Genomic DNA, 16,834 nt, shown 5'->3' with positions numbered 1-16,834 from the left:
TTTTAGATATTGAAATTAGGCCTCAGTAAGCACAATTTAGTAACTAAAGCAGGATGTCTACAGGTCTTTAAAAAGTCATAATGTCTTAGATTAAGATTTCTTAATATAGGCTTTAAAAAGTCCACCTTAAATTCAGATTCGATGGGTCTTCAGTGCACTTCACAAAGTCTGATTTTATTTTGAAGGTTCCGACCGGAAGAACTTATGCCAGGCTTCTCGCTAGTCCACGCAGCTTTCTCATTGAGCTCAGAGAACCGCAGAGAAGATGGCGGCGCTACGAGTCGTGGTGCTATCGGGGAGTGGGAGAGCCCTCCTCGGCACACCGAAAGCTATCAAGACCCCCGTGGTAGGTCGACAGATGAATATTATATTTACTATCCAGGACACAGTGTGTTTAAAATGACATTTTGACGGGTTAGCGCTGCTGTGTGGAGTCCTAGCACCGAGCTAATGTTAGCCTGACTGCTGTCAGCAGGGTGAGACAAGGTCACTCGTGATCCCACACATTTTTAGGATGTCAGCAACGACTGTGAAAGTAGCTCTCAGGATATTTTGTCACTCTTGAACCGTAGAGACCGCCATGGCGTCAAGAACTGCGACAGCAAATGTCACAAGTCTCAATTACTCGATAGCCATCGCTAGCCATTCACAAGCTAGCCGGTTAGCTAACTCATGAAGTCGTGTCATCCACCCGGCGAATGTGCAGGGCCACTAGAATTAAACTTCCACCTTGGCTAACGGTACACGGACACTTATGTGCACGTTGGAGTATGTGATCGTTATCTCGACATGGGTCACGATGCGTTCACATTCCATTATAAGCATCAACGGCCATAGCAGCTGAGCTAATCGGCTAGCATGTTAGCATTTCAAGGACTGAAAGGACTTCCGGTGAAGAGAGCCGTCTTTAGTCGTTTATAGCTGTAACGTATGCGTTATCCTTCGTCTGTGAGCTAACTGGCACCTATGGGTGCGTCCTGGCACCAGTTTGAACTCTTTGCTTTGTAACGTTATGTGTTTGCTGGCGCTCAATGGGGTTGAAAAATATAATATTTGATGTCTTTGTGTTGTTTAATCAGTAATCATAGTGAGCCCCTCCTGTTTTCATGGCTGCAACAATATGGTGTCTATACTGATAATTCTGCTCATTATTTTTCTGATTACTTTTTTTATAACATGTCAGAAAATATGTATCACAGTCAAATGTGACATGTTGAGACGCTTTGATTTGTCTGATTGACAGCTCGAAAACTGGACACAACTAGATATTATTGATTAAGAAAAGAAGAGCAATAGATGCAAAATTTCTTCTCTTAGAAAATGCTTCAATAATTGATCGAATTTCAGCTCCATAATGCTTTACAATGAATGCCACTCAAGAGTGCTGGTATGAAGCTACTGATCTTGTACTGGGTTCAAAGTTACATTAAATGTCTATGGTGCAACGGGCCAGAACTCAACTTGCCCAACGTCACGTTTGACTTGCCCTTATACAAACTGTGCTATTTATTGGCAGTCATCAAATAACAACAGTTTAGAGTTAATAGTCAAGAAAAATGACCCCATTTTGTTTGCCTTGCTCTTAACATTTAAGCATATTGTGCAGTTTCTAGTCAGAGTTTCACCCACATCCTCCAGGATAAGTGAAATGTGAGCTTTGTCTTTACCCGCCACCATTTTCTCATCAGTGTCTGATCGATACAAAACAGTGGCAGCTCTAGACAGGGATGAGAGGGAAGCAAGATGGCTCACTCCTTAGCTACCTCTACTGTTAGTGAGTGTTGCCTGTCTGGAGATGGAGGTTGGTGTGCATGTGTTTGTGTGCTGATGCAGAGATGCTGTCATGTGATGCCCCCTGCCTGGTTACATAGGCACCACTGAAGGGCAGTTCCATAAGGACAACAAGCACTCACACACTTCAAGCAAGGGCACTGTGATGAATGTAACTCACCAAACAGTATCCATGTGGTAAAGCTGTGTTTGGAGGTGAATGTTTAGTTTGACAGATGATTGTTGTGGAAAACCCACATGTTGTTACAGTCAGCACTGTCCTGAACATGACTTTTCTCTCTGCTTACTAGAGTTGAATCAATATGAAAATTAATTAGCAACTATTTTGATCATCTTCTTACTCGTTACTTCACTTTTCAAGTAAAATGCCAAACAGCACCGTGTTCCTGCCTCTCAAATGTGAGGGTTTGCTGCTCCTTTTTACCTTGTGTTACAGTTATCAGAATAATTTTGGGCAAGGTGAAGATGTCACAGAAGATGCTGCTTCCAGAAATTAGGATTTTCAGTATTTTTGTATATTTTATAGACCAGACATGTTTCAGACAGGAAGTACTCACATTGGGTTACAAAAAACAGAGAATTCTTGGTATTTTTGCTCAAAATCATCCAAACATTAATGTTATGTTAATCTACTAATAGATTAGTTTATTAATGGGTCCTGATCTCAGTCGTATCCCACAGAATTTAAAGTACTTGTATATGACGTAATGGGGTGTTTTGAATTATTAGCTGTACATCGTCGTACTGGGATGTTTTCAGGTAATTAACAGATATCCTGTGCTCTTGATCCTCCGCAGGCCAACATGTCCTTCGCCAGCCTGCCTCGAAACAAGAAGGTTGCCCTGACGACACTAGGTGTGGTTACAGCTGGCGGGGCAGGGCTCGCGCTGATGCTGCACCAAGCTGTTAAAGCCTCTGACCTTGAGCTCCACCCCCCTAACTACCCCTGGAGCCACGCTGGACCTCTTTCCTCTCTGGACCACGCTAGGTGTGTAGAATGGACACATACACACACACACACATTCTACGGTGTCTGCAATAATCTGACCCATCATTTGCAAAGGATGACCATATTTTTAACCATCTTTCTCTGTCACCCTCTCTGCCCCTTCAGTATTCGTCGTGGTTACCAGGTGTATAAGCAAGTGTGTTCGGCCTGCCACAGTATGGAGTACCTGGCCTTCAGAAACCTGGTGGGAGTGTCGCATACGGAGGCTGAGGTTAAGGCCATTGCTGAGGAGGTGAGGCTGTGTGTGTGTGTGAGCATAAGAATGATAGACTCAGCGGTGGAGCAGTTTCAAACTGACCACATAAAAATGTTGTAGTATTAGACATTATAAACATGAACAAGAAAAACTATCATTGTATTTGGGCATGTGTCAATCTAATAGTCTGTTTTCAGCCATATTTTAAAGGTGTCTTGTGTGTTCAGGTTGAGGTCGTGGACGGACCTGATGAGAGTGGAGAGATGTTCACCCGGCCAGGAAAGCTGTCGGACTACTTCCCAAAGCCCTATCCCAATGCCGAGGCAGCTCGGGTCGCCAATAACGGAGCCCTGCCTCCAGACCTCAGCTACATTGTCAATGCCAGGTAACTCCTGAAAGACAAAATACCAGCACAGTGAAACCTGAAATCCACATGTCCTTGGTGTGTACTCATTGTGTCCCCCCGCTTCCCTCAGACATGGAGGAGAGGATTACGTGTTCAGCCTGCTGACAGGATACTGCGAACCTCCAGCAGGAGTGACGGTGAGAGAGGGACTCTACTACAACCCATACTTCCCTGGCCAGGCCATCGGCATGGCTCCACCCATCTACAACGAGGTGCTGGAGTATGACGATGGTATGTAAATATGCAGCGTGCAGCACAGTCTGCTGTCGGGCCGTTCAATTGACCGGTCCCACTAAATAACAGTGGTATCTCATCACATGCTTTACTTTGTGATAGATAGATAGATAGATAGATAGATAGACATTAATTTTTCAGTACACATTTAATATTTCAGTCAGTTGCTACAGCTTTGAAGATACTGTGAAAGAAGATGTAACCATTTTATCTACAGCCACTCTGTGTGTGAGAGTGTGTAACCGTTTGCTGTTGTTAAAATCTTTGTGCTGATAGTTGTCTGCGTCTGTTGCCATAGGAACTCCTGCCACCATGAGCCAGGTCGCTAAAGATGTATGTACGTTCTTGAGGTGGGCTGCCGAGCCAGAGCACGACCAACGCAAACGCATGGGACTGAAGGTACAGCACGCACACACACACACACACACGTATACGAAGGGTGGGCGATGCCACAAAATTTGGTTTTGATCAGATACCAAGTAATACAGGGCCAGAGTCGCCGATATCAATACTGATACGACTCTTTTTAGTATATTACTTATTTTTTATCCTCCCCTCTTTTTAGCTGCAGCTCCAAGCTCTTTGTCGTTTTTTTCTCCGCATCGAACGCCCACAGACGGCTACAGTCACATGGATGCGTACAGGGTTTTATACATAGCACAACTGAGGGTTCGCAGGTCCCAGCAGTAGACAGGAGGGCTGGGAGGCGGTCATACCATCCTCTTAATGCCAACATTGGGTGAAAGTGAAAGTGAAACTAAGAAAACGCTGCTGGGTCTAGAGTAAGCTGTCTGAGTGCAGACTACACATAAGCAGCGGAAAAGCAAAAAGTACATGCATTAGATGTGTTCACGGCAATAGAATGTTGTTTGCACACAGATTTACTCTTGAAATACGAATAAATGAGACACAAGAGAGAAAGTGATCCCTTTTTTGGTGTCTATCCTATTAACTCAAGTATCAAGAGTATTGATATTTTGGTATCGATCCGCCCATCCCTAACATGTACCTTAGATTGCATCTGGGCTGAAATTAAGCTTCACTGATACTAGGTCCAATGTGAAACCTTAGATTAGGTACCAGTACTGAACCAGTACTTATTTCTAGACTTTTCTTTGGGGCGTTTACACATGGTTTTCTTTTAACAATAGGAGCCAAAGTTTTTAACTGTTAGATAATACTATAACACAAGCAGCCACACAAGAAGGTTTCCTGAATAAAGTAGAGTCTAATATTATTTAAATCAGTAAATATATGATAACAAAATAAGAAACGGATTACAAACCTGACCTGACATTTGATACCGGCTTTCTGCCCTTTAAAAAGGCAAGGTTTTTGATTTTTTTTTTCCCTGTTGTATGGCAGCCCCTCCAGGATTTTTTTTCTTTTTTTGGGATGGTTGCAGCCTTAATTGCCTGATTTCACTGCAGCTTTTCTCAAAAATTGCTTTGCATGTTATGATTGTTTTAGAAGCTGTTTTGCAGAGACATTGAGGAGCAAATGAAAATTGCAAAAATAGTTGTGATATTGATGTGTGTGTAATTAAGTAAAAACACTGAAAGCATCTTATTCCAGTGAGAATAAAACCACACTGTTCTGAATTTCTGAATATGGGCAACAAATATAGAAACAACAACCTCTGTCATCGTGATGTATCTTACAAAGTGTCAATTGATGCCATTTGTGCTCCACCACAAAGTTGTATGCAGCGAAAACAGTGTACCCCCACTTCCGTGCTGAACATCAGTGAATTGCCTTGCAGGGTCTTAAGCAGAAATGTTTGCTGGTAAATGTGAGGCATTAGCGTCGCACGTCTGCATCTTCACAACCAGAAACAAGGGAGTTTGGCAACTCATGAGAATTTACAGTGATTGTTCAAATTTTTGGAAAAGTTGCTCGGACTGCAAATTTTTCAGGTCATGCAGAATTCAATAAACTGTAAAAAACACCTGTAAATCCCCTTTTGTTTAACCTTTTCTTTCTTAAAGTGACATTTTAATGACAGGACAAAGACCAAATGCAAATACCACACAAACACAGTACAGTACAAAAACACAACACAAAGATTGCCAGAGATTACAGACTAAAATACGTTAATATAATACACTTGCTTCGGAAATCATTGTATCACCACTACGGCTGTTTCAAGTTCTCTGTGTTGAACAAAGAATTGTCAGAACGTAGAACCAGTGAAAACTGGGTGTAAACGTGGAGCTCATGAGATTAATCTTTGTGCTCTTGTTCTCTTTCCAGTTGCTGCTGGGCTCCGGCATCCTCATCCCTCTGATCTACTATATGAAGAGACACAGGTGGTCTGTGCTGAAGAGCAGGAAGATCGCCTACAGGCCTCCAAAGTAAACTGAAACAAACACCCCTACCTGGGCCTAAAGCTACCAGAGAGGGGCTGCGTTCAACGACCCCACAACGCTCACCTCACGATGATTATACGGACTAAGAACAACTGACAACCACACACATGCCTTTCTAAGAGGGGGTAGAGAAATGAGAGTATATATTATGTTTGTTCTTACAGAAGAATGCCTGTTTTTAGTTGTTGGCGTGGTAGAACCATTTGTGTGACAGACTCTTCTTTATCTGGAATACTGTGGTGCAAGTGTGTCTGAGAGTTGTGGCGTTCTTGAACCCACCCCTCACAAAGTTTGTTTGATCTGCATCGAGTCATCGCTGGCAGCAGTTCAGGTCTCGACATCTCGTATCAGACACTTTGTCACAATCGACTGAGAAGTCAGTTGACTGCCCATCTTTGTAAGATATTCAATAGTCACACAAACGCTGAGAAAAGGTTGCCGTTAGATTGTGTAACATCATCCTGGGTGTGTGTTAATCCATCCTCCCCTGTCATCACCACAAAAACTCAGTGGATGCAATGCAACCTCTGAATCTCTGTTTTACTGTACAAAATAAATTATCTCAAAGGAAACTTGGGCGGTTTGTTTTGTTCATAGCAGCAGGACACATGTCACACACAGTTTAATCATTTCTGTCTGACTCGTTGCAGAATCTGCTTCAACACTTTGTCGTGTAAATATCTAATAAAATGGTGAATGAACAAACTTTCTTATGAGGTAATAATTTATTGACCTCCAGAGTTGAACCTCACTAATCCTTTGAAAATGTAGGAAATGAATCTGATTAATCTGGAAAACAGTTTAGTCACAAAACAGTAAGTCTCTTCTGTAGTGGAATTAACATCATATAATGCATGCATGCTCTTATCATGAAGGCCAACCAGCAGATGGAGACATATACTGTGCCTTTCAACGTCTAATATTCATTCATTGTGCAAACTAAGAAAAAGCACGTTGGCTGATTCCCACAACGTGCCAATATTATCGTGCATCCCTAAACACAGCATCAGAATTCTGTGATCTTTGACTGTCAAAGCGAATACGGTTCTAATGACAACAGCATTGTGTGCAGCTCTATTCAATCATATGCTTATTGAATGTGTTTCCATTTTGCACTTTTCCCTGTTTGCCAAAGTGGCAGATGGCCTGACTATTTCACACGCCACTGCCAGTAATTAACCTGGATCTGGCAGGTGGTGGGTGCTAATTTTAGACCCTGCTTTGACTGCAGCAACAAAGAGCCGTGCACATTTATAAAACTGTCTGTGTTTACAATGAGTGCATTTACATGTGCATGAGGGTCCTTGTTACTCCACTCCATATCCATTAATATCCAGTCTTTGGTGGTACAGAGCATATTGGCTAAGATAGAAAGAAATGAACACAACTGCACCCACATGATCAGATCCCTGGATACTAGTGTGATCAGAATCAGAATCGGTTTTATTGCCAAGTAGGTTTTCACATACAAGGAATTTGACTTGGTGAATTGGTGCATAACAAAGAATATAAAATACATAAAAATAAAGAGTAATTAGAAGTATAAGTATAAAAAGGAAATACTATAAACAATTAAATATAAAATCTGAATGCAAATAATAATAGTAATATAAAAAATATGTACACTGTAAATATGAATAGGGTTGTGTGCAAAGTATGGATGTGCAAAATCAACGGAATGCAGTGTGTGACAGGTGAATGACCAAGATGATGAAGAGATGTCCGACTGTGTGTTAGGTCCGGGGGGCGGGGGGGGCTATTTTTTTGATGAGGCCAGCTGCAGATGAAAAGAAACCGTTTTTATGGCGTGAGGTTTTGGTCGTGATGGACCGCAGCCTCCTGCCAGAGGGGAGAGTCTCAAAGAGTTTGTGTCCAGGGTGGGAGGGATCAGCCACAATCTTTCCTGCGCACCTCAGAGTCCTGGAGGCGTGCAGGTCCTGGAGGGAGGGCGGATTGCAGCCAATCACCTTCTCGGCGGAGCAAATGATGCTCTGCAGTCTGCTTTTGTCCTTGGCAGTGGCAGCAGCGTCTTGTATACAAGGAAAAGAATAACCTGAGGCCTGTACTAGTTAGCGGGGTAACTTCAGGGTAGGAAAACCCAGAGTTGACTAAATTAGTTGATAAACAGCTTTGTTTTACCTGTTATCCAGACAGCAAATGTTAGGGTTGGTCAAAGCACGTAACAAAAAGATGTCCTAGATATGCTGAACTGGCTTTGTAGTTCAGGTGTCTCAGGTTTCTCATGTTCCATATAAACATGATCTCCTGAATAAGATCAGCATCAGGATAAGGCTCCTTGTCATACTACTGCAAAGACAGGAATTTGTAATATCTTCAGTGGGTGTGCATTTATAGTGTTAAAGTATGGAAACAGCCTCTCAGTGAACGTGTGTGTGAAGGTGTGTATGTGTGTGTTAGTGTCAGAATCAGAGAATGACAGATTTCCTTTGTCCCAGTCCAGTTTAACTCTGATCCTCTGGAGCTTCCTCCTCATTGACAGAACTATGGAGGGGTCTGATAGAGAGCGTGCTGTGTATTTACCGTTAAGGTACCCTACTCTCCATAAACTACATGGGTGTTTTCCCTTCTTCTGGACAGACGCTGCTGCCACACCAACAAACCAGTCTGTGTTGTCTCCAACCTCAACGTCCCAGCTGTGAGTCCCTGAGTTAAAGCCCTCGGAGCCCAGGACAATCCGAAAGTAGTCAAACCTCTCTGGGTTTTCAGGAAGCTTCTGTTTCTCTCCAAATAGCGCACTGGTCAGATCTTCAGTCAGGATGAGTTCTGGATGAGCAGTGTTTGGATCCAGAATCACAGGAGTGTAGGAGACCATGTCCTTCATCTTCTTCCAGATGTTGAAGGTCAGGTTGCCCAGATGTTTGGCCTCATCTATCAGAGCTCCTGAGACCAGCTGTGGATCATCCAGCAGGGGGCGCTGCTGGACTCTGTCCACTGCAGCCTTGTAGTTCTGCAGGAATGAGACGTCTTCAGCTCTCAGTGCGTCCTCTGTGGCTCTGACTGTGTCTGAAAGAGCTGCTATCTCTCTGCTCAGAGCCTCAGTCTTCTTTTTCATCATCCGAGTCTTCTGCTCCTCTTCATCCCTCAGAGCAGAGATCCTGGCCTCCTCTTCCTCTTGAAGAAACTGGTGAAGCTTCTTAAACTGCTCCTTAATCAGCCTCTCTGTGTGTCGGGCCCTGACCTTAATGTGTTTTGCTGTTTGGTCACAGTTTCCTTTAACGTCTTCAAACAGCCTCAGTTTCTGCTGTAAGGGCCTCAGGCACTTCAGGAGCTCCTTTCTGTGATCCAGTGCGACTTCATTAACAGGTCTGAATGTGTGTCCAGAGTGTGTTTCTGAATGCAGACAAACAACACACACCGGCTGCTGATGGTTCAGACAGAAGAGTTTGAGCTTCTCAGAGTGCAGACAGCAGAGAGTCTCAGACCCTGCTGAAGCCCTCGTCTCTCTCTTCAGTAAGAGGGCCTCACACAGCTTCTTTAGCACCAAGTTACAAGGTGGATCACCCCTTGATGATCTTCTCTTACAAACTGGACACTCCTGTATGTATTTCTCCGTCCACCAGTTCTGCAGACAGTCTTTACAGAAGCTGTGGCTGCATGCCAGGACAACAGGGTCTTTGAAGATATCACGGCAGACAGGACAGGAGAGATCCTCCTCAGACCCGGCAGACATTCTCTCTCTGAGTGAAGCTGAAAGACACCAGGCAGAAATCACAGTGAATCACTTGTGACACTTACTTTGACTCTGAGTCCAGTTTCTGTGTAAAACTCACATGCAGTGTGGGCTGCTGGAACAGGTTTAAGTGGCCGTGTCCTCTCTTCAAGCCGTCCTCTCTCTGGATGTGGTTAGTTTGAACTGACAGTTAATGTTGCAGTGTGTGTATTTGGTAACAAGGAAGAACAGCAGTCTCTTACTGGCATGTCTCAGATGAGTCAGGTACAATACAGGGTGGGGCTCTTGTGAGGTAATGGGAGTTTCGCATTTCCTCCAAAGGCCTTTCTCACAGCACACTTTTTGACTTGTCACAGTAGGGAAAGCACAGGTTTTACTAAATATAGTAACGATGGGTGTGTTGTAACCCCTGAAATCACAACAACTAAATGGAATTTAGCCATCATTAATTTCATTATTTGCAGCCAGAGAGGTTGCCTGGTTTTGGTAACAACCAGTGCTCCGTAACCTCAGTTGCCCCAACAAAGTACCATCTTAATGGATAAACCATTTCCCAAGAAATCTTTCCACTACATAATTCCCCCTGTTGTTACATTTCTGTCAATGTATGGGATAAAAACACAGACTGTGTAAAATAATGGACGTAACCACTGTGACGTCACCTATTGGTGTGTGGATTCCCCAGTTTAAAGCCTCAAGTTCATACATTTCGACTGTGGCCATCTTGGGGGGTTTTTTGGAGCCAGAAGTGACCATATTCATTAAAGGGAATTCTTTAAAGCCTTCCATGAGAAATGGGAATTCTTCTTTCCAGGATGTCTGCAATTACCCTGAGTATTTCTTTCTCTTAATACTCTCTATTTCTCTCTCCGTCTCATACTCACTTGAGAGGACGAACTGACATTTAGTGTAGCTGTATTGATGTCCAGGTGGAAGCAGCAGACCTTTTCAAGTTATAAGGCTTATACTTGCTGTACAGTTACAAAAACAGATTGTAATATTGAAAAGGAAAAAAGTGTCATATATTTGGGGAAATATGGGGAATTGTGATCCCTGGAGGGCCAAAATAACAGGAGTTTCCCAGGGAAATTGGTAAGGGTGGCAAGTATGGTCTAGGAAGATGTCAGTGCCAGTTAGGTTTAGGCAACAAGACTCCTTGATTAGGGTTAGGAAGAAATTGTGGTTGGCATAAGTCACATTAGTCAACTCACATGACTAAGGCCATGGTTGTCTGCCACAAAATGGTGGATTGCCTCCTCTGGGTTGGGAGTAAGTTACTTCCCCAAGTGAGGGAGATCAAGTATCCCCAGGTCTTGATCACGAGTGAGGGTAGAATGGAGCGTGAGATGGATCGGCGGTTGACCGTCATGGTGAAGAGGGAGCTGAGCTGCAAGGCAAAGCTTTTGATTTACTGGTCTATCTACATCCGAACCCTCACCTATCATGAGCTTTGGGTAATGACCAAAAGGATGAGGTCATGGATACAAGCAGCAGAAATTCCTCCAAAGGGTGGCTGGGCTCAGCCTTAGAGATAGAGTGAGGAGCTCAGACATGCAGAGGGAGCTCAGAGTAGAGCCGCTGCTCCTTCGTGTCGAAAGGGGTCAGTTGAGGTGGTTCAGGCATCTGATCAGGATGCTTCCTTGAGGTGTTCCAGGCACATCCAACCGGTAGGAGGTCCAAGGGCAGACCCAGAACATGCTGGAGGAATTATATATATGTCATCTGGCCTGTGAACGTTTCTGGGTCCCCCAGGAGGAGCTGGAAAGCATTGCTGAGGAGAGTTACATCTGGAGGACTTTGCTCAGCCACCTGCCCCCACGACCTGGCTCTGGATAAGTGGTTGAAAATGGATGAATGGATGGAGGGATGTGGCTAACATCAACCACAACCTTTCAGACTCAAGTGAGTAATGACCGACGTAACTCAGCGTCAATGTTTAGTTTCACCCAGGGCACATACATGTGTCTACTAGGTCAAAGTCCTGTGCTTGTTGGACCCATCCATCTCCCCTACCACCCGCCCTAGGTAGACTTTTCGTGCTTTATCCTCTGCCCATTGCTCTTATAGTCTAATAATGACACTGATGGGTTCACATTGGAGTTTGTTAAAAGCCTGTAGCATCTAATACAGATGCTAAAGGGTGCATTTTGTGTCCATATCTGACACCACAGGCCACTGCCCAGGCATTTTTGACTCCCAGGAGAGTTAAACTATCACCTTCCTGCTCCAGCTTTATATTTAACACACAGAAATGAGACTCATAACAATCTTCTTGTATCATTCTCAGGCAGAAAGTGAAGTCTACTTCCAAAGAAGCTGAAATATTCCTTCAGCTGTATTCCACACATCATCACACTAAAGCTGAGTTTAGACAGCCTTCCTCTCTGCCTGTTGTCATCACATCCTTACACCCATCCTTCCTTTCATTCAGGGATAAATAAACAAGTGTGCGGTTAGTTTAAAGCTGCTTCAGGCCTTCATTAGGAGCTAATCTGGTTGTGAAAAGGTTTTCCTCCCTGCTGCTTCAACCTGCATTCAGACGCTACGAGCTTCATCTGCATCACAACACACACAGATTAGGCTAATAGTATTAGTGGATCTCCCCGGATCGTAATTATTGCCGTCGTTATCATTATTATTATTATTAGATTAGAGTCCGTCACAGACTTGTAACAGAAGCATGGACGTATTTTTAGTTGGAAAACTAAACTGATTTTCTACTTTGGTAATTCCGATGAAAAGGGTGGAATTATGCTTTGTGTTTGTGTGACACCGGTGACAGTTTCTAAAAAGGCTCCTCAACCTAATCTCACACACGCACTCATTCAGCGAATCACTGTGGGAAAACACTGATACAAATACACACACGTGTTCGTCCTCACACATAAAATGTTTTTTGTCTCCTGCAAAGTTTGCAAATACTCTCTTTTAGCAGAGTTGTTAAACTAAGTAAACTAAAAATTTAAATATGCTTTCTCTCAGTAACACACACACACACACACACACTGAGTGAGAGATTAGCTGCTGCATGGAACCTCAGGGAATCTCATTCACATGGAAAAAACACTTCTTAATTCTAATAGGTGGCCATTGTAAATCCTCCACTCCCATTTAAACCAGCAGTCAGCAGTTTGTCTTCCTGCTGCTTCACATGTTCCTCAGACTTCATCATCCATTCACTGTTGCAGCTGATTGCAGAGCACAGGTCCACAGCATAGAACCTTTAGTATCATCAGTTTTTAATTGAGAGAAAATCAACTTATGGGACAGTTTTCTTTTTTTGGTTGTCGTCAGTAGTTTTTTAGGTTGTTTATTGAGTCAGATCGATTACTATGGCATCCACTGTGGCTCCTGTGACAGCAGAAAGCAGGCCGGCGTTCTCCATCGAGCGGATTCTGGGTTTGGAGCTGGAAAGACCTGGAACCTGCCTGAAACTCCACCGACCGTGGGCAGGTGAGGAGATAAAAGTCTTTATCTTGAACTATTTTCTGTACAAGTTTGTTTACTAGTGACAAAGCACCAACCGCCAGTCTGATCTGAATCTTACTGTAGTGCTAAAAAGTAAAGATATCGTTATAGAATCAAATTGACTCATTACTAGTTGTCTTGTTTCATGTGTTAACAGTATTTAAATGCCATTTGATTCAATGTTTTCTGTCTCGTCTAAATTAGTGTGATGTAACTGATCAGAAAATAAAATGTGAAGTCACAGCTGAGATGGTACAACATTATTACTGCGGACATAAACACCATTTAGTTTGATGTAAAAATATATGACACAGAGCACCACAGTATTGCATACAGTGCTGTAACCATAGGCACAGGTATTGTTTTAACATTTGGGGGTCCTCCATTAGAGAATTTAACATGTAAGAGTCAAACATTTAAATTTGCTGCATTCTGGTGATTTCTTTATGCACCAATTTGTGCCTTTCCTGCATTAATATATGGTGGACATGTCTTTGAGTTTGTCAAAAAGAAAAGTCTGCTGCTGTCTTTCTTTTTTGAATCTATACCTATGACTGTAACTGTATAAAAAGTTACAGCTGATAATATAAAATTCTGCTCTACTAAATGTAAAAAGTTGTTTTATTATTGTTATTATTATTTTTGAATTTTCCATGTGTATGTCTATAATTGCAGAAATATAATTTTTGGTTCATTTGTGTGATTGTATAAGACCTCTGAGAGATATTAACTACAGCTTAGCTTTAAATTAGCTGCTATGTTTAGTACATGCGTACACATACAATCACTTTCAGTTTTGCAATATTTTCCTTTGCCTGAACATTTTGGTTTTGGAAAGCCAGAAAACAATTCCATCCTTCCTATCAGTAAACCCATTGCTGTTGAAAATTTGTGTCAGGCTTTAAGAAGTTATTACAAGATGCTGTTCTGGGGCAATAGATGAAAGGGAACCCTCTAAACAAGCTGTTGTTCGTTCAGTTTCTTCAGTGTTTCTGTTCATTGTTCAACTAAATACAACTGAACTGTAAAGTAGTAAAACTGAACGTCAGGGAATAAAGCACACAATGGATAACAATTCAAAGTTTTCTTTTGGATATCAATATTAAACTGATCTCTTTCAAGACTAATATTAACTCATTAATATACTTTTACATATAGATTTGTAATATATTAACCCTTAAACTTTTCTTGTGCTGCTTTCAGACACCTTTCACAAATTGATTTGGCAAATGTCTTTCAAAAACATGGGGGAAAGTAGATTTAGAATTTTTTTTTTTTTTAAACCGTGAAAAAATAGGGGAAAGACATATTATGTATATATATTACTACAATATTTAGAATTATTATCATTACAGTTTAAAATTATGTTACAGAATTATTATAATTTTTAGGCACTCTTCAAGTAATTTCCTTGTTTGTATGTTTTTAACTTTCTTTCTGCCTTTCTTTCTTTCCTTGTTTTTAATTTTCTCTTTTTGGTAATTTCTTGCTAATTTTATCGGTCATTTCTTCTTTTGTTCATCACTGCCTTCTTGCCATTTTTTTTTAAAAAAAGAAATCAAGCCAATTGCTCAGATTTCAAAGGGTTAATATGTGTAAAATGTGTTAGATCAAGGACATAAAATCGTATTTGAAAGTACTGGAAAAATTCCCCCAATAGGTTTAATGTTGTGAGAAAGAACTGATAATTAATTACAAAAGGTGTTTCATGTGCAATCTGCTCTTCTTCTTTTGTTTTCCTACGTATCCAGAGATCGGAGCAGAGAAGGAGAACAGAAACAGTTTGTGCTCAAAACCACATCATCATCATCCTCAGCAGGTGAACTCTGCCAGGCCAACATCCAACTGGTATATCGGACGCAGACCACGCACTGCCTTCACCAACAGCCAGGTAATCAGTCAGTCAGTCTGTCAATTAATCATTCAAAAACAGATCAAGAGAAAGAACTCTCTTTCATTCAAATAGTGAGTTTGGTAATCTCATATGTGTGTGTGTTGTGCAGGTGAATGTTCTGGAGACAGTGTTTCAGGTGAACTGTTACCCAGGTATCCAGCTGAGGGAGCAGCTGGCGGGCAGACTGGACCTGGATGAGGACAGAATACAGGTTCAGACACATACTGAGAATTTAACTCTGTGAAATGAAGATAGCTCCTCTGCTGCTGCTGCTGCTGCTGCTGTTTTAACTTCTTAAACTAACCCAGTGTGCAAAGTCAATACAGATTCTGTTTAAACCCAAAGAACCTCATTTTAATTTCCAGGGAAATCTTTCCAAACTTTCCAGAGATACCAAGTATGTATTTTACACCCATTTAGTATCTTTGGAAAGTTTGGAGAGACGATGAAGATGCACAAGACATGTAGAATATTTGCACATCACAATATGATGTACAGAAAATTTGTGCAACTATGTACAGAGGTGATTGTCCAAAGATGTGTTTTAATGTTAACATAGTGTGACTAATATAAGAAACTGAAAAAAAGGGAACATTCTGAGTGTGAGAATATAAACTAAAGAAGAAAGAAGGGAGAACGTCCGACATGAAAGCACTAACGACAAGCAGCTCTTCTGCTGTTGTCTCTGCCATGTTAACTTTCCGCTCTCTTTCTCAGATCTGGTTTCAGAACCGGCGAGCCAAGCTGCGGCGTTCCCTCAGAGAAACCCGTCTGCAGCTGGTTCAGACAGCCGTGGCGGACCTCGGGGTCAGACATGAGGTCATAGGTCATCTGAAGGTTGAGCGGGATGCGGGAGGTGACCTGGAGCTCGCTCAGCGGCTCGCCTCTCGTCTGCAGCTTGAGGTGGAGGAGGAGTAATGCTGATAAACTCATCCTGTTTCTGGATGTCTGGAAAACAAACGGTGACAACTGAAGTCACAGTTTGCTTACAAACCCTACCAAGAGTAAAATGTTTACACAAAAAGTTCGTTTATCAGGCACACTGTGGAAATATTTCTGTTGTCTTAAAGATAAAACTTTATTATGAGAGCTGCTCTGGATCAGTTTGTTTAATGTTCTTTAATATGTGAATATGTGTCTGTTCTCTAAACTGTACAAAGTCTAATTAAAACTAAAGTATGTGAATCTTGTCCGTCCCTGACCTCTCCATAGGAAACAGGCATTAAGATGCATCAACCTTTTCACGGCTGTTACAGACACACTGTAGGTTTTTACTGGGCAGACCTTTGACAGTGTTTTTAATACCAGAGAGAAAATAAAAGATTCACCGCAACATTTTTTATTTGTTTCAGACTAGCAGGCGCTCAACATGATATATTGTTTAAGTTATAAACTTCTCATTCATATTTTTGAGTTGACATAGGAAAAACATGTCAACTACAGACAAAGCTTCAACTCAAACAAATAATTACATACCAGTATAAATGAATAAATATGCATGTATTTAAAGTAATTGAAATTAGCTACACGTTCACTAGCTTCATATTTAAAGAGATCAACACATCAATGCGTCAGTAATCCAAATATATATTATATTGTACTTTATTCTGAGATGGAGCAGTGCTTTTAATTTTTGATTGCGCACTTCAAGTATATTTTGACGGTAATAATTTTGTACTTAAGAAAAATTTTATAATGTGAGACTTTTACTTGTAACTGACTGCATTGGAGTATTGCTACTTAGGTAATGTACAAGATCTGAGTACTTTTCTTTTT

At 41.8% G+C, this 16,834-nt stretch overlaps 3 protein-coding genes across 3 annotated transcripts; 2 read left to right on the top strand and 1 right to left on the bottom strand.

Annotated features, from left to right (window-relative positions):
* The first annotated feature begins 207 nt into the window (after positions 1-207).
* On the top strand, positions 208-6,577 carry cyc1 (cytochrome c-1). The gene is made up of 7 exons (XM_033625567.2): positions 208-346; positions 2,589-2,779; positions 2,906-3,032; positions 3,224-3,381; positions 3,473-3,633; positions 3,935-4,035; positions 5,890-6,577. The coding sequence occupies exons 1-7, from the start codon at positions 266-268 to the stop codon at positions 5,992-5,994; spliced, it is 924 nt and encodes a 307-aa protein (XP_033481458.1). The 5' UTR covers positions 208-265; the 3' UTR covers positions 5,995-6,577.
* An 850-nt stretch (positions 6,578-7,427) lies between these two features.
* Positions 7,428-9,927, bottom strand: LOC117257309 (zinc-binding protein A33-like). Its single transcript, XM_033627405.2, has 2 exons — positions 9,797-9,927; positions 7,428-9,713 (listed from the first exon to the last, which is right to left on the bottom strand). The coding sequence occupies exon 2, from the start codon at positions 9,694-9,696 to the stop codon at positions 8,305-8,307; it is 1,392 nt and encodes a 463-aa protein (XP_033483296.2). The 5' UTR covers positions 9,697-9,713; positions 9,797-9,927; the 3' UTR covers positions 7,428-8,304.
* Positions 9,928-13,014: 3,087 nt separating this feature from the next.
* hesx1 (HESX homeobox 1) lies at positions 13,015-15,976 on the top strand. The gene is made up of 4 exons (XM_033627406.2): positions 13,015-13,149; positions 14,916-15,055; positions 15,168-15,269; positions 15,776-15,976. Exons 1-4 carry the CDS (start codon positions 13,029-13,031, stop codon positions 15,974-15,976), a joined length of 564 nt encoding a protein of 187 aa, XP_033483297.1. The 5' UTR covers positions 13,015-13,028.
* Positions 15,977-16,834: the final 858 nt, after the last annotated feature.

This window comes from Epinephelus lanceolatus, chromosome 1 (genome assembly GCF_041903045.1).
Source record: "Epinephelus lanceolatus isolate andai-2023 chromosome 1, ASM4190304v1, whole genome shotgun sequence".
Classification (NCBI taxonomy): domain Eukaryota; kingdom Metazoa; phylum Chordata; class Actinopteri; order Perciformes; family Serranidae; genus Epinephelus; species Epinephelus lanceolatus.
This window is presented reverse-complemented; position numbering and strand designations above follow the sequence as displayed.